We start from the raw sequence: 18,229 nt of genomic DNA, 5'->3' as shown, positions 1-18,229 counted from the left end.
TTAATCTATTTCCTCTAGTGTCCTCAAGTAAACATAAATCTTTTATTAAATTAGAATAAACTACCAAAAAACTCCTGTGTTTTTTGGCTTTTCCATATTTTCCTAAATTTCCTGTCACATAGCTATATTGCTTTATTAATGGAAATTATTTAGTTTTAAGAACTGTGAATTGTATTTAAAATTTAATACGTAAGGAAATTTCAAGAGCTATTAATTTCATTTGTTCTACAGTTTATCTGTAAAGGATTTCAGGTAATTTTAGGAACTTAAAGCAAGATACAAAGTAGGAGAGAAAGAAACAGAAGTAGGGATATAAAACAAAGCCAGAAACAATGTTGATACTAAATTAGAATTTCAAAGCTTACAGTCTTATCACAGAGGGTCACAAATTTGGCTCTAAGCTTTCCAAAAGACAATTCAAAAAGAGAAAACTGGTCAGAATTTATGATGTCCTAAAAATTCTTAAAACGTGTGTTAGACTATGTGTACATATATTCGAATATGTATGCATAACCACAATTAAATATCAAATGGATAAAATCATTAGTAATCAAGGAATATGTTAAAGTCCATATTACATGAACCATGACACAGTTTTTAAAATTTGTAAGAAACAAATTTTGGTCAACCTCAAATTAACACAACATTGTAAACCAACTATACTGAATAAAACAAATTAAAAAAAAATTTTTTTTCGTCAAACTCCAAGACAGGTGACTAGAACTTTAATAAATACGGGTAAATTGAACAGAGTTGTTGACAAGCCTAAAGGAAGTGTTACTTTACTCAATGAGTTACATGTTTATATACTAGCATAGGTAGAAATATACATGGTTCAGTAAGTTTAGATAAATTAATAATTGACAAATTCATAGGTAAGAAAGTCCATGTTTTCTTGGACATTAATATTGGTTTCTTAATCCTGAAACAGCACCTCAAAATGTCACTAAATTTCAACTTCAAACCAATCACAAAAAAACAAATTCCGGATTAATCAAAGAGCTATGCATTTTGAAAAACAAAAGGCAAACATACACATACATACATACACATACACACACACACACAACCATAAAAATTATTCAAAGAAAATATAGGAGAACAATGCTTAAAACTGTGGAGTAGAACATCCCTTCTTAAGACACAAAACATAAAAGTCATATAGGAAGACTGACAAACTTGACTATATCCAAACTGTAAACTTTATACAACCAAAAGACCCCAAAAGTCAAAAGACACACTGAGAGCAAAGGTCTGCAACGTAGGTACAGAAAAAGGATTAATATCCCAAATATAAAAAGATATGAAAACAAAAAATAGTCAAAAATCAAGATTTTACCTATTCTACTGGTAGAAATTTTATTAAAGTCTTGCTGTGAAAAAGCAGCAGCTCAAAGAACTGGGCAGAAAATTCTGCTGCTGCCAATTGCAGAGGTCTCATCTAGCCAAATCTTTCGAGTCTGAGTCAGGCTAAGTATTCAAGACTCTTTGCCTGCAACAGAAACCACTTCTCAGAGAAAAAGAGCAAAATAAGAGCCTCCTACATAACAAAATATTCTGTATGCAATCAAAAAGCAGTGCATATGAAAACAGGGAAACATGACATACTCCACACGAACCAACCCATAAAAACCAATGCTAAGATGACCCAGATTTTCAAATCACCAGATTTTTAAAACGTTACTACTACTACTACTACTACAAAAAAAAAGCCACTACAAAAAGCGTTCAAGAATTATGTGGGAAATATACACATAATGAACAGACAGGGAAATAACAGCCAAAAAAAAGAGAAACTTTTTAAAAAGGAACCAAACAGATTCTATAGAGATGAACAATAAAGTAACTGAAGTAAAAAGTTCAATGGACCCTTCCAGCCAAGATGGAGTAACAAAGACTAGATTTACTCTCTTGCCTGATACAATCACAAAAAAGGCAAAACATATAAGACAACAGTTTCCATGGCTGGCACTGGAGATCAGGCTATGAAGGGCAGATGACAGACAGGAAACAGATAAGGCGAGCCCTACGACTGCCCAGCTGACTGCGTGGAAGGGTTTCAAGCCACAGGGCAGGAAACGGGGTCTGGCTAGAGCCCAGTGGACTCCCTAAGTTGAAGAGACACAGCTGAGAGTCTAGGGAGATCAAGACGGCCAGAGTTCACTGCATAGTACTGGGGAGGACAGAGCTACTCAGACAGAGAACTCTGATATCTGCAGAGGGGCCCCCTCAAGAATTCAGCTGAGCATTAATCAGTGTGTGCATGTGAGGAAACCAGCCAAGGCCAGGGAAAGAACCAACCAAGGCAACAGTGCTCACACAGACTGAAAACCTCACTCTTCATATGGCAATGGATAAATAGGAACAAAGTCTTGCCTCAGCAGTAAGGACTAACTAGCCCTAGAGAGAACACTGCATGATCAATGAAAACAGAAAAATAGGGGAAAAAAGCAGAGAAAAGTCAATGAAACCAAAAGCTGGTTCTCTGAAAACCGATACACAATGATACACACTGAAGTAACTGATGTGTACACTGATCTCTAGCTACACTGATCAAGGGGAAAAACGAGAGAAGACACAGGAATGAAAGAGGTGATGCTGATACAGATACTACAGATATTAAAGGATAATAAGGGAAGATCATAAACAACTTTTATGCCAGTAAATTTTATAATTTAAATGACATAAATATATCTCTGGAAAAACGCAAATTAGGATTTACTGACTCTGGCACACCAGAGTATTAGGATGTGATTTATTCTCCCCTTAGAAAAAGCTCATGATTTCCAGGAATACTGCATAAAACAGAGCTAAAGTCGAATTAAGGAAATGCCTTCCAATATAGATAAAAATTAGATTCTTCAAATGACCAGAATAGATAACTGGGCTCAAGCACTTCCTAGCTATATCAGTGCTTGTCAGAAATCCTCCATCTTGTCCTATATTCTGAAACTATATTTAAATTCTTATTGTTTTGCTCAAGAATAACATATCTGCAAGATGACAAATAGATTATTTTTATAAAGGAACTTGGAATAAATGTTATTGCTGAGAAAAAGTTTCTTCTATGATGTATGCAAAAATGTTTCAAGAAAAAGAAACCTCGTGAGCTTAACCACAAGTATTTTAATTTTTTAAATATTTTTCACACCAGAAGAAAACGCCCAAGGTCCCCCCAACCCTGTCTCTAGACCACCCCTTACACAAAAGCCTCTTTTAGTTTCCATAGTTTACCAAGTTGCAACTACTGCAATTATTAAAATATAAAAAAAAATTCTTCCATTTTTACTCAAGACATATGTAACTGTTAATCATATCTTTGACTAGCATGAGATAACTTACGTTTATATATTTTAGTACCAACACAAAAAAAACTTGGTATGTTAGCTAAAGGCTGACATTTCTTATCATCAGTAAATATATATTTTCTATTAGGATTTTTGAAATACTGAAATTAGTTCAAGGACTCCCATTGTTACCTTCCTCGACCTTTAGGGGTTCAGCAATTATTAGGTTTGAAGATCACCACACTAAAGGGGGCTGTGTGGGAAATGATGTGTAGCAATGCCAAAGACAGAATAAGAAAATTCAGTTATGTAAAGGTCTCAAGTTTCACCTGTCAATTTATAATTATATTCACTCAAAAAATGAGATCAAGCCAAAAATTTTTGTCTATTTTTAAAATAAGTCATACTTCAAATTACCATGGTTTACTATTTAGTAGTATAATCCACTGTTAATGACTTGAACCAAGAAACAAAAACCAAGAAAATGTCTAGGACTAGGTATTTCTTCTCTATATAGTACTCAAAATATATCTCTTATTTCTCCATGGATACACTATCTATAAGCAGTAACAAAGAGCTGTTTGGTGAAATTTAAACTTATTTAAATTTAAATTTAGTTAACTTTAAACTCTTGTTACTCCCACATATGATTAATTTAGAAATGCTGTGAAAAAAGTCTACAGTGGAGGAAGAAAGAAAAGAGGGGGGGAAAGAGGAAGAGAAAAGGGAAGGGGAGGGAAGGAGGAGGAACAGGAAGGAGAGCGGGAGGCAAGGAAGGAAAGATGCAACCACAAACCTGCAAATGTTCTGATGTAACTTCTCCTGAAGTTCAATGAAGCTGTCATATCGATCTTTAGTAAACTTTATGTTTCGGAGAACTGCTGCAACAGCGTACGGGCGTATTTTAGCTGTCTGAAATTCGTTATATCATTAGAGATGGTAAATATTAAGGCTTTTCTTTGTAATATCATCTTGTAATAGAAAGTTAGCTGTCGCAAATTTTCATTCAAGCAAGTGTACATTCATTCATTCAATCAACAGTAAGATATAGTGGTGATAAGAGACAAAGTCACTGTCCTCATGCAATTTACATTTCAGCAAGATCTCTGAAAATTTACCGAATTACTGAGAAAAAAATTAACCCTTAAGTAGTTTGCTCGTAGTTAATATTTCTACTAAAATAGCCTTTCCCCAAAAGATTTTTTCTAAATTTTATTAATATACCACAATTAAAACAATTATATCGCAAATGTATTTTAACCAAACATTTGGATGTTATTTTCCAAAATTATTCATGGAAAACAAATGCTGTGTTCCCTTTCACTTCTTGGTAAAAAACGAAATGACAATTTTTAAGAGCCAGAGGCTAAATATACATCCATTTTAGCAAGTGATCAAAGAAAACTACATTTGGCAGAAGGGTCACCTTTGTCCCACCTTATAGAGATATACACAAAAGAGATGTTTTTAAAAGAAAAATAAGAATGAATCCTTATTACCTCTTCTGTGATGATCAATTTCTGGATTTCTCCATTAGGCATTACCCGTTTATACATTGGAGCCTTTATCCTAAAATATTAAAACAAATTTGCTCATTATTAACCAAAACATTCGGTAAACTAATTTATTCTGTGTATAGAAAGTATACAAAATGAACAGAACTAGACAATGGGTTGAAGTTACAGCAAATCAAATTTAGGCTGAGTATTAAAAAAAAAACCCAAACCTAATAAACTTTCTAACATTTCTAGATGTCTAAAAATAGGCTAGGGGCTTCCCTGGTGGCGCAGTGGTTAAGAATCTGCCTGCCAGTGCAGGGGACATGGGTTCATGCCCTGGTCCAGGAGGATCCCAAGTGCCGCGGAGCACCTAAGCCCGTGCGCCACAACTACTGAGCCTGCGCTCTAGAGCCCGTGAGCCACAACTACTGAGCCCGCGTGCCTAGAGCCCATGCTCTGCAACAAGAGAAACCACCACGATGAGAAGCCCACGCACCACAACGAAGAGCAGCCCCCGCTCACCACAACTAGAGAAAGCCCATGCGCAGCAACGAAGACCCAGCGCAGCCAAAAATAAATAAATAACATAAATCTGGTAAAAAAAATAAAATAAAATAAAAATGGGCTAGGATGCCTCGTGGTAATGTGTGTCCTATCATTGGAGTCTCGGCAGAGGCTAGAAAACCTTTAACTAAGCAACTGTATAGGGGGCATTTAAACATCAGCTGAGGGGCTGGATTAAATCACCTTGAAGTTTTATTCCAACCATGAGAGTTTGAGCTTCTAAGAAAAATAGGGCTTATGACAAATACAGATGGCCTGGTCCCATCTGGACCTAATGAATCAGGATATTCAAGGGAAAGGCCTGGTAGACAGTACATTCTGAAGGCACAGTCCAGGTAACTGTTATCATCAGAAGAGGGTGGGAACTACTGTTCTAAGTCAGTGCTTTTCAAACCTCAACATGCCTACAGTCAACTGGGGGATTTGTTAAACCACATATTCTGATTCAATAGGTCTTGGGTAGAGGGTGAAATTCTGCAGTTCTAACAAGCTCCCAGGTGTTACAGATGATGCTGGCCCATGGACCACACTTTGAGTAGCAAAGGTTTTAAGTCACTTTCCTAATTCAGTCTCATCATAAAAATCATACGAGGTGCCTATTAAAAACAGAAATACATATCAGACAGGTTTGGGAAACACACTGTAAGGGCTTATCCCTGACCCTAAAATATAAACATCTGATTGTCATGCAGAGAACAACTGGGTCAACCCCCAAATTTTAACCACATTAACCAAATGCCTAATTATCATCCTTTCACCAACACCCATCACTCATCCGAAGGCCTCACAGTTCCAGAGTCTAGCCCATCAGCCTGAGGCTCTTACTCTTTTGCGACTGACTAGATAATGAATAAGTAATCAAAACCAAAAATAATTATTTTTGATAGCTTTACTGTTTCACCTCTTTTTCATTTCATACGTTCACCATTTTCTATATGTATTACACGAAGAGTTGGAAGAGGACTTAAAAATATTCTTCATTATATATTAGGAGATTGAAACTAGGAAAGTCAATTAACTTGCCCACAGCCATCATAAGATCTTCAGTTTTCCAGTTAGGAGGCTCCATGCCCAAGCTTCCTCAGAATTCTTAAGAAAAGAGCATATAGTTGTGCCACCTCTACTTTTCTCCCAGCCTTTAACAAACCCAACAAACTATTTACTCCAGTTGGATTACTAAAGAACTCACATGAACCCATTAAAAAGCTTTTTATGATGCCATAAAATCATTAACCACTCCAGCTTTAAAATACGCTCCCAAAATGAAAGGCTATGACTCAATATTCAGGCAAATTTTCAAACGGCTACAATCTAAAGGCTCCAATCATCCCTCTATGCAGACCTAAAGCTGTGTACCTGTCCAACAAGTTTTTTTCTAGAAACTTAAACAGGGTTGCTGATAATGACAGGCAAAGAAAAAAGAAACCCAACTTAGCCAGGTATTTAATGAACATATTCCCTTACCTTTCTTTGAAGACCTGAAGTCCTCGAACCAATCCTTCCAGACATAGGAGATCATATCTATTGGCAGGGACATCAATTTTGTAGAGAACAACATCAGAGGCCCCCTGTGCCTTTTCATTACCTTGTTCCTTACTTATAATTTCCTTCTCAGATGTCTAAAACAAACGCAAAAATTAAAATAAAACTAAATAAATCCAAATTCTTTTGAAAAAGTAGCCCTATAAAGTAGTAACTGCATTATTCATGTTCTTTCCAGAGCAGCAGAAATCCATCTAAAGCAAGGAGTGGGCCAAATCATGCCTGCCACCTATTTTTGTAAATAAAGTGTTACTGAAACATAGCCAAGCCTATTCATTTACATTTTACCTATTGTTATTTACAAACTGCAACAGCTGAATTGTGACAGAGACTATACAGCCTTCAAAAGCTTGCTATCTGGCAGAAAAAGTTTGCCCATCCCTGATCTAAAAGAAAATGAAAACACCAAAAAGAACATAGGGCAACAACAACAAAAGTGTCAATGAGACAAAGTAAAGAGAATTCACCAAATAAAAGCTATGGTGGGAATTCCCTGGAGGTCCAGTGGTTAGGACTCTACGCTTTCACTGCCAAGGGTCTGGGTTCGATCCCTGGGGGGGAAACTAAAATCCCACAAGCCACAGCTCGCGGCCAAACAAAAAAAAGAAAAAAAAATTAAAAGATACGCAACTTTTTATAAGATAATGACTCTAAAAAGCTAAATCCTATGGGCACCCAAGCCTACAAGCAACAGGAGAATGAGAGTAATACTATAAAAACAAGCAAAAACATTTGAAGAGGGGACCTCCCTGGTGGTCCAGTGGCTAAGACTCCATGCTCCCAATGCAGGGGGCCCGGGTTCGATCCCTGTGCAGGGAACTAGATCCCTCATGTCACAACTAAAGATTCCACATGCCACAACTAAGACCATCAGCGCAGTCAAATAAATAAATGACTAATAAAAAAAAAAAAAGAAACATTTGAAGAGATCATCAGAAGCTGTGGTGTAAATTAGAAGGGCTTATAGGTATGATGGGAAGCAATCTAATGACAGTAAAAGGTACAGAGCAGCAAGAATGAAAGCAAACAAGAGGAAAAAGAGAGAAAAATACCACTAGAATAATTTTTAATGCAGTAGCAAAAAGCTTAGACTATCTCAATAACCACACTACAGAGATTTTCTTAAAAACAACCATTGCCAAGAAGTTAAATTCTGTTCTCCATGTTTACTACAGCAGGGAACTGTATGTATACTGAAGAAATTTTCAATCAAAATGCTTAAAAGCCATATTCCAACTGTTAATGTTACCCACTAATTATCTGGAATCCCCACTTAACTAGAACTCCTATTTTTACCACCAATAACCTGCTAAAATAACTGATGAATTCCTATCAAAATATGTGATGATTTTTGTTTTACATGATGCTCTCCCTCTCCCACTGCCAAAATATGAGCAGTTCAAATTATTGCCCAAAGAATTCTAGTCTACACTCGCACAGCATGCAGAAGAATTCACTTTCTGTCAATCAGCACTATGTGCCCGAGCCACACCTGAGGAATCACAGAGTCCATGTGATGCTGGACTGCGCAGGGACCACAGTGCTCACTGACTATGGGCTCCGAGGAACACCTCCACTGGCCATCTCAAACTCAGGAGGCAAAGTTTTTAAATTAGGGAAAAATTAATAATAAAAAAAGAAGAGGACGAAGAGGAGGGAGCAGGAGAGGAGAAAAGAAACGGGGGGGATGGGGGAAGAGGCAGGAGGAGAAATCAGAATTTAAACAGAGTCCAATTAAAGGGGTCAATAAAATGGCTAACGTTTTAGTGAAGAAAGATAAGTCACCTCATGCGGGTGCTGGATTTCAGGGGGGACCCATATAAAGAAGGGAAGAAAATGTGGTAACTTGAGGAAAGAGGGCATCCAAACAAAAAAATGGCCTAATTCCTTTGCAAAAAAGACACAGCTGCCTAAGGCTTCTTCCATTTTCAGTATCTCAGTTCATACAAGATCATATGTGGGGCTTCCCTGGTGGCGCAGTGGTTGGGAGTCCGCCTGCCGATATAGGGGACACGGGTTCGTGCCCCGGTCTGGGAAGATCCCACATGCCGCGGAGCGGCTGGGCCCATGAGCCATGGCCGCTGAGCCTGCGCGTCCGGAGCCTGTGCTCCGCAACGGGAGAGGCCGCAACAGTGAGAGGCCCGCATACCGCAAAAAAAAAAAAAGATCATATGTGAAGGCTAGGTTTGTCAATGCTAACAAAAATGTTATGGCAATCAATGACCACAGAAATTTCAGAGCCAGAGGGATCTATAGGCATCATACAATGCAAACCTCTTATTTCACAGATGAAAAGGAGGCCCAGAGAGGCAATGTAATTGTCCATGGTTCCACAGCTAGTAAATGTGGGAGTTCGAACTATTACTCCATTTTTCTGATATCCAGTCCAATGCTCTTAGATATCACAGAGCCTCAAGCATAATTTTGAGTTCTAATAAAATTAATAACAATTTAATACAAACTACAGAAATCTCAGCTGACTTCTTAAGCATATGGATGCTTATTAATATTAAAAAAAAACTTTCCACAACATTAGTTAAGAAGCAACAGGAAAAACAAGGCAGAACAATATAGGTTTTTGTCAGTCTGAGGGTTTTTTTAACCTTATTGTGTTATAAAACACTGAACAGATCAAGAAGGCTTGGGGTAAAAAATAATACTAATTACCAGAGACATATTAAATTATCTTTTTAGTTACAAGTACAGTGTCTCTAGTACATTATCATTATTAATAATATATTTGGTAAATAAAACTATTTTTTCAACATTTTAATCATTATATAATCAAAAGACCAGGAAAATGTTTCAAAATCATTTTTACAAGCAATTCTTCAAAAAGTAGGAGATAATTTTACAAGACGAATGTATAGAGTAATAAATGAAGAGTGAATTAATGCTGGTTAAATAGGCACGAAGCAAGGTGGGGTGGGACACAGAGGAAGTGAAGGAGGCGGAGCCAGAGGCCAAGGAGACAGCAACTCCGGCTGAAGCAAAGTTCCCACTGCTCGTGGCCCTTCCATCTGGTTATATGCAAATGGCACCTCACTGCCCGGGAGACTGCTTTCATTCTGGGGTTACCTGAGAGGGTCTATCCACCTCCACAGCACTAGGCTGATGACTTGAGGGTACTGCATCAGAATAAGGCATGAACCCCTTTTGAGATTTTACACAAAGTAACACTCTCAGAACCAGAGCTTAGCCCCTTAACACAGAAAGCACCACGGCCCACAAATGTTCCATCTTGGTCTAACCGTAAGGTAACAAAGATAAAACATAATGAACTTATACACAGAATATCAGAGAAATAAATATCCAATACATACAATTTCATCAAGTTCCAGACCAAATTCAAAACATAGTTCATCAAATTCTTCGTCAGCTAGAAAAAAAAAAAAGAGATTGCTAATTTTAATCTGTTCAGTACAAATGAAAATAGCATATAAACTGCATTTTTAAATCATCTTATACCAAGCATACTAAATATCAGGCATCAGATATCTCCATTTAAAAACAAAAAAAGCTTGACCAAAAAACATTTTTTAAGAAAACCAAAACTATTTTAAAAAGGGCTGATTCATCTAATATCAGCTACAGAATTAGGTTACCTGCACTAGGGAGTTTACACTTACTTGTAAGAAAAAAACTTGCTAAGCAGGGATCCAACGTAAAGTAGGCTCCAAATCACAGATCCAACATAAAGGAACAATGTCATATAAATCCTATCATTTAAAATTCTCTGAGGTGGCCTGACAGTTGGCTTTGGAGCCAGATCAATCCAAGTTCGAATTCTGACTGTTCCACTTACCAGTTGAGAGCTTGGCACTTCATGTAAACTTTCTGATTCCTATGCCTCATCCATAAAGTAGCATTTTCCAGCCACTTATTTGTAGCATGCAACTGTTGGAAAGACTTAAATGAGTTCATGCAGATAATGGGCCTGGCATAGTGCCCTGAAACATAGTAGGTCTGCAATAATTAATAGTTCTCTTCCTTACTTTTAAGTTATATCCTACTTTGCTTTGCCACCTGATACAGCATTGTCAGGGTTTCCTTGTTACCAAAAACTGAACACAAACTATCATTACTAGTATATTCTAGTAAGAAGCTGATCTTAAGATTCCTGTTCCTGACATTGAACTTCAATTTAACAAACATTTATTGAGCACCTACTATGTGTCGGCACTGTACTAGGTGCCAGGGCTACAGAGATAAATACAATTCTTGCCTTAACTATGGCCTACTCTAGTAAACCAGATGTGCAAATACAGTTATGGTAAGTGCAAGGTACCGAGTTGGCACAAAGGAAGCAATCAACTCCACTGAGAGTCAGCGAAGGCTTCACAGAAAGCATGAATTCATTAGGCAGGGACTGTGGGGAATGAGACAACCGCATGGCAAATTTGGGACGTTCCATATGAATGAAGCGTGAGGTTCATGTCAGGAAGAGATATGATGAAAAAAGAAGAAAGAAGTCAGCTCAAGATGCCAAGGGATTTGCCCTCTGTCCTGCCTGAGGCAACGGGGAGTTACAATAAAGGATTTCCAGCTGGCCAATAGCATGATTAGACCTGCATTTTAAAGAATGGTGGTGGACAAACTGGAGCAGAGAATCTACTGCCACAGACAAGCGAGACAGTGAAGACTTGGTTAAAGCAGCCAGCAGTGAGTCTGAGGGAGAAGGAAGAATGTGCGAAACGTCAGGGGCAGAATCTGTAAGGCTCAAGGACTGACTGGGAGGTGGGAACAGTGAGTGAGCAGGAGGCGTGTGCAATGGCTCCCAGGTCCCCAGTGTGGGTGAATGGGTATCATTAGGGCAGGAAATAACAGAGGCCCCCATGACCCCTGCCTCCTGGTACTCACACCGTTCACGTCTCAACCAACCACATGAGTGAGCTGGGAAGCAAACTCCAGCCCAACCAAGCCATGAGATGACTGCAGGCCCAACTGACATGACAGCTTGACTGCAACCTGGCGGAAGACCCAGAGCCAGATCACCCAGCTATGCCACTCCTCCCTCAATTCCTCTCTCAGAAACTGTGTGAAATGATAAAGGCTTGTTGTTTTACACTCCTAAGTACTGGAGTAATTTGTTATGTAGCAACAGGTAACTAACACAGACTTCAGTCCCTGGACGGAGAGCGCTGCCATAACAAAACACGGGAAAACATGGGGAAGGCTTTGGAATCAGGAGGAGGTGGGCTCTGAGAGTGTCAATGGAAACCTAAAGTGCCTTGACAAAGCTGTTAACAGAAGTCTCAGTCTCTGATAAGGATGCAGGTGAGGATATGAAGGAAAGTGAGGAAGTGTTATTCGAAACTGACAGAAGGGGTATCCTTTTTTATGTAGAGGCAAAGTTTAGCAACACTGTTGCCTACAGTTATGGGGACTGGAGAAAAGGTACCTGCTCGACCGGGTGACTTAACTAACCTTTCCAACCAGTGCTGAAGGTGTCGCCTGGTTTAGACTGTGAGAGAAGAGATGAACTAAAGGAAAGACTATTAAACAAAAAGGAGCCAGGACCTAATGGTTTTAAGAATCCTCAGCCTCCCCAGATGTAAAAAAAAAAAAAAAAAAAAAAAAAGCTAAGAAATGGTTCTGAAGAACCTAGGGGCAAGACAGGAATAAAGACACAGACGCAGAGAACGGACTTGAGGACACGGGGAGGGGGAGGGTAAGCTGGGACGAAGTGAGAGAGTGGCATGGACATATATACACTCCCAAATGTAAAACAGATAGCTAGTGGGAAGCAGCCGCATAGCACAGGGAGATCAGCTCGGCTCTTTGTGACCACCTAGAGGGGTGGGATAGGGAGGGTGGGAGGGAGACACAAGAGGGAGGGGATATGGGGATATATGTATAGCTGATTCACTTTATTATACAGCAGAAACTAACACACCATTGTAAAGCAATTATACTCCAATAAAGATGTTAAAAAAAAAAGACTTCTGATCAAAGAGCAAATCCAGAGTATTTCCAGGGAAACGTGGTTAAAAGATGAATCAAGGACATGATTGTAAAATCTTAAGACGCAGTAAAATCAAAGGCACTATTCATTCAGACAAATGGCACTACATATAAAGAAAATAAAGGTGTGTCTCACAAATTTATTCAGTCACACAACTGAGCTTAAATAAGAGCACTGTATCAGCAAAAGCCCAAGGTACAAAACAGCTTATTTCAGAGATCTGTGGGTGGTGTGTCTTTTGACTACTGAAGTGGAAACCAGCAAAACTGACCAAAGACCCACAAAGTTTAACAACAACAACAAAAAAAGCAGAAACATGGCAAGCTGGAGCTGAAAGGGACAGAGACGGGACAAAATGAAGTCTGTGAGCCCCCAAAATTCTATTAGTGGGAAGTAGACCAAGAAAACTAATCAGCTGTAAAGCACGTGCTTTCTTTCACCAAAAAATAAAATAACGAGGATCACCCCGAGTGTGGAACCAAGAGCCTAGAAAGTAGGGCAGAACCATGGACACTGATCCCAGGCCTTGAGATCTGATCAAGAACATGCAACATCTGCCAGCTCAGTTTCTGAACTGCCATGGGCTAATAACGCCTTTGTGTCTCCCATTTTCCCCATTTGAAGAAGAATGTCCTATGCCTGTCCCACCACTGTACGTTAGGTGCAGGTGGGGCAGATAAACTGTCTCTTTAGTCTCTCAGGCCAAGAGTAAAATTCTGCTCAAGCAGCTGTACTTAAGGAACTACACCCAAAGAGCCTCATCCACAACTGGACCCGATTTAGCTGATGAGACTCTGGATTCTGAGCTGCTTCTGTAATGGGATGACACTTCCGGGGGCCTTGGGAGGGCGTGTATGTGGCATGTGGGAGGAACATGAATCACTGGGGGCCAGAGGGCAGACTGCAGTAGTCAGCCCCCAAGATGGCCTCCAAGAACACCTGCCTCCTGGTATTCACACCCTTTGTAGTCTCCACCCACACGGTGCCAGAATTGGTCCTTGTGACCTAGAGAATATGACAAGGGATGGTTTATCCCTTATGAGATGTTAGTAAAAAACTGTGGCTTCTATCTTGAGCACTCTCTCAACTACCTGCTCTCTTGGACCTCTCACTCTGGGAAAAACAAGCCACCAAGTTGCAAACAGTCCTATGGAGAGGTCCAGGTGGGAGGCACTGAAATCTCTGACCAAAAATCAGCAAGGAACTGAAGTCTGCCAACAAGCACTTGAGTGAACTTGGAATTGGACTCTCCAGCCCCAGTTAGGCCTTGAGATGACTAGAGTCCTGACACTTTTACTACAACCAGGTGAGAGTCAGAACCACCCAGCTAAGCCACTTCCCAATCCTTGAGCCTCAGAAACATATAACAAATGACTGTTATTTTAAGCTGCTAAATTTGGGGGTAATTAATTATGCAGTAATAGATAACTACATGGTTACTTACCAAACTGTGCAGAATCATTAAAATACACTGAATCCTCTACTGAGTCCTAATTATCATACAATTTGTTTTATTCCTTTCAGCTGTATTTCATGCACTTAGACTGACTAATCAACAATGAAATAGTGATTAATGATTCCCTCTAACAAAATGACACACCTGAGTAACTACATCTTCAAGGTTCATGATATACACAGGTGGCTCTGGCCGCATTGCCAGCAATGACACCAAGGCAGAACAGGGCCAGAATTGAAGTACAGTGAAAACAAACCAGTTAACAAAAAAACGAGTGGCAAGAGGAAAACACCTGAGCAGAAAGGCGATTAAAAAAGGTAGACTAAGGAGACAAAACTGCCCCAGAGGAGCAAAATGAACAGAATAAAAGCAGCCTGAAAAATATCCTTTGCTTATCCTTGATAAGCAAGTAAGTGGTGAAAGGCAATAACTGATGAAACAATGGAATTTAGGACAGACAAAAAGAAATCCCTACAGGGACTGAAAAAAAAAGAGGGAATGGGGATAGAAAAGAGTGAATGAGACATTACCTGAAAACAAGAAAAAAAGAGGAAGACAGAAAGGGGGGAGGGGGCAAGAAACAAGGCGATCCACACTACTTGCAAAGGAGATGCTTTGCCAAACATGTGTTTCCAACTTTGACCTCAACCTAATTTACACTTAAAAGATTTCAAGAAAGAACATGCGAAATATAAACTAATGATAAGTATTACTTCTGACCCATCTGAAGTACACCTCAACGTCAATCTTCCTGACTGAAATTTTAATGACTCAGTAGTCCACAGATATTTATGGATAATCAAGCTTACCTGATCTCTCTCAATATGGAAAAGGGGAGGAGGCATCTAGAGAATATATTAAAACATCAGATGACAGTAAACAGGTTATAAATCATCATGTTTTAAAACCTGACTTATTTCTTACTTTCCCAGATATGGATACACAGGTGGGAACTGATCACAGATGTACTGGACAAATTTTTGCTACACACCATCTTGTGTGATTCAGGTATATCATACACAATTAGTGAGAATATGGTTTAGAAGGATGGATAAGAAATATAAAAAAGCATAGTATGAAATAAAAAGTATAGGCAGTTAGAGCCCTGTTTAGAGGACAAGAGTATTACCTCTATTTTCAGGGACTTAGGGCAGAACCCTAGACAGAATAACACTTTAAGAATACAACTGACCCTTGAACAAGGCAGGGATGAGGGGTTCCCAGCCCTCCACCAAGTCCAAAATCTCTGTAACTTACAGTTGGCCCTCCTGGGTTCCACATGAGAGGATTCAACAACCATGGATTATGTAGTACCTTAGTATTTACTGTTGAAAATAATTCCTTCTATAAATGGACCCACCCAGCTCAAACCTGGATTGTTCAAGGGTCAACTGCACATAGTACCTAAAAATGCACCTTAAGAAACGTTTTTAAAAGCTAATTTTATTTTCACAGTAATATCTTACTGTAGGAAGCAGTATCTGTTAAATCGACTAGGCCTTTGTTACATTGAGCCCTAAAACCAAAAACAGCTCCCACAAACCAATTATCACTGCTGTCACACAAGCTGATGATATGGGACATGGCAGATATCACTTCAACTGCTACATGTATAGGGTAACTGATAATCGTACTTAATACTTCTCCCTTTTTTTAAATGATAGTGTTTTTAAAACTGAAGAGATGAAGCGTAGCCTGAAGACTAAACCCACCAAGTAAAGACTCCTTGTCACTCTGGGCTCAGCCCACGTTACCACCCTATCTAATGCTGTTCTTAGCACAATATCTTTTTTGTTTCCCTGCTAGCACTTAACATTATCCGAAATCATCTTATTAACATGCTGGTTTTATTATCTGCCTGCTTCATCAGAATGTGAACGTGGACCTTATGTGCCCTGTGCACCGCTGTATTCCCAAAGTACTTAGAACAGTGCCTGGCACATAGTAGGCGCTCAGTAAACGTGAATAAAAGTAAAACTAGGAAAGAAGGCCGCCCTCCCCCCCACACACACACACCCTGTTGCTCACAAATGGAGTTCCCACAGCGCTCTTCTGATTGCACTTAATGAACTACACTCGGGAGGCAACCCGGAGCTTCATTCCTACTCTATCCCCTGGCATCAGACACGCAGCAGGCGCTCGATATCGCTGAATGAATGACACAGTGAGCCCATCACGTGCGGGTGATGCAATGGCACCCGCGGAGACACCGGTTCCCAGAGGCTACATCAGCCCAGCAGGGCCGCCGGGGACTTTATGCCGTCTCTATCTAGAACTCGAACGCCCAAGGCCAAAACCGCGCGGCAGCATGAACGTTGCCACGATGCCTTTTTGCAGGGGGTCCCAGCCTCTGAGGAGAGGCGCAGAGCCCAGGCTGTGGGACAGGCACTCACTGTAGGTCCGGCCCAGAGCTCGGAAGAGCAAATCGCGCTTCAGGCTGACAGTCGGCATGGCGAGTCCGGTCCACTGCGCCTGCGCGGCGTGCTGGCCTGGGCGCGGCGAGCTGGCCGGGGCTTGGCGACCGAGGTGTGTAGGACCCGGCCCCTTTCGTCGGGCTGTCTTGAATATCGCCAGTCTTCTTCCAAAAGCTCCGCCTCTCTTTTCTCAACTGAAAGCAGGTAAATTGCCACCACTAACCTCAGTAAATCTAGCTTCGTTGGGTGAATAAACTATAGGCTGAAAAAGGAGACAGAATTGGATAAAATGGGCTAGGATTTGATGGGCAATAAAATGAACAGCCCGCGAAAGCCCTCACGCCTCCAACACACTACGGACGGAGGACGCCAAGCTAGGGGGGCGGGGTGAGGGGGCGAGTGCGTAAGGGGGCGGGACCTCGTGGTGGAGAATCAATCCTCCTGGGAGGGGGTGAGAGTGTGAGTAGGCGGGGTCTGAGGCGGCCCCGATAGAAGGATGTGCAAAACCAAGTAGTGGGAGCGAGAGAAACTGTTAGTAGATCTGCTTTTATCTCATTCCTTGATCTCCTACACCCTGCTACGTGTTACAACTGTGCTTTTTTGAACCTTACAGCAGCCCTATTAGGGAGGCTTCCTTAGAAACGTCTTTTTTAAAAGAGCAAAGAGACTGACATTTACTCGTCGTTCTGTATTGGCAGATGCTGGGCTCAATCCTCTGCCAGCCTTAGCAGATCTCCTTCTAACAACCCTCAGTATAATAGGCAGAATAACAACCCACAAATATATCAAGCCCTAATCCCCAGAACCTGTAAATGTTACTTTAAATGGAAGCAGTCTTTTCAGATTAAGTTAAAGATTTCCAGATGAAACGACTCTTCTGGATTATCAAAATGGGCCACTAATATGTATAAAATGGATAACTAATAAGAACCTACTGTATAAAATAAATAAAATTCAAAAAAATAAAATAAATAAAATTCAAAAAAAATAAAACCACCAATTAAAAAAGGGGGGGCCCTAAATGCAATCACATGTATCTTTATAGGAGGAAGTTAGAGGGAGATTTGAGAAAAACAGAAGAGGGGAGGCAGTGTAACCACTGGAGCAGAGATTGGAGTGATGCAGCCACAAACCAAGGAATGCCAGCAACCACCAGAAACTGCAGAGGCAAGGAAGGATTCTCTCCTAGCCTTCTGGAGCAGCCCTGTCATGTCTCTGGACACATTGACTTGAGCTCAGTGAAACTGATTTTGGACTTCTGACCCCCAGAGCTGTGAGAGAATAAATTTCTTTGTCTTAAGCCACCAAGTTTGTGGAAATGTTACAGCAGCCATGGGGAACTAATACACCAGGGTAGGTGCTACCATTATTCTCATTTTACAAATGGTAAAACTGAGGCCCACTCTGAGTCACCCAACTCAGAAGGCAGAGCTGACACAGTTCCACGAGGGAGCATTGCCCTTATCCTCTCTATACTGTACAGTAAGGGCCCCAAGGCCATT

At 40.2% G+C, this 18,229-nt stretch overlaps 1 protein-coding gene across 4 annotated transcripts in view; it reads right to left on the bottom strand.

Moving 5' to 3' along the window:
* The window catches only part of FARSB (phenylalanyl-tRNA synthetase subunit beta), a gene marked incomplete at its 5' end in the record, with an annotated part of 72,701 nt that extends 55,937 nt beyond the window's left edge, over positions 1 to 16,764 (bottom strand). For 3 of the 4 annotated variants that reach the window (XM_079709754.1, XM_079709757.1, XM_079709755.1), the window contains 5 exons: positions 4,084 to 4,199; positions 4,787 to 4,856; positions 6,815 to 6,969; positions 10,216 to 10,271; positions 16,707 to 16,764. In XM_079709754.1, coding sequence (XP_079565880.1) covers positions 4,084 to 4,199; positions 4,787 to 4,856; positions 6,815 to 6,969; positions 10,216 to 10,271; positions 16,707 to 16,764 — 455 coding nt within the window. The remainder of the gene's footprint in view (positions 1 to 4,083; positions 4,200 to 4,786; positions 4,857 to 6,814; positions 6,970 to 10,215; positions 10,272 to 16,706) is intronic. The other variant, XM_079709756.1, reaches the window with a different exon arrangement.
* Between the last annotated feature and the right edge of the window lie 1,465 nt (positions 16,765 to 18,229).

The sequence above is a fragment of the Hyperoodon ampullatus genome, assembly GCF_949752795.1.
Source record: "Hyperoodon ampullatus genome assembly, chromosome: 8".
Lineage (NCBI taxonomy): Eukaryota > Metazoa > Chordata > Mammalia > Artiodactyla > Ziphiidae > Hyperoodon > Hyperoodon ampullatus.
Note: the sequence above shows the minus strand (reverse complement) of the source record. Positions and strands in the feature narration are given on the sequence as shown.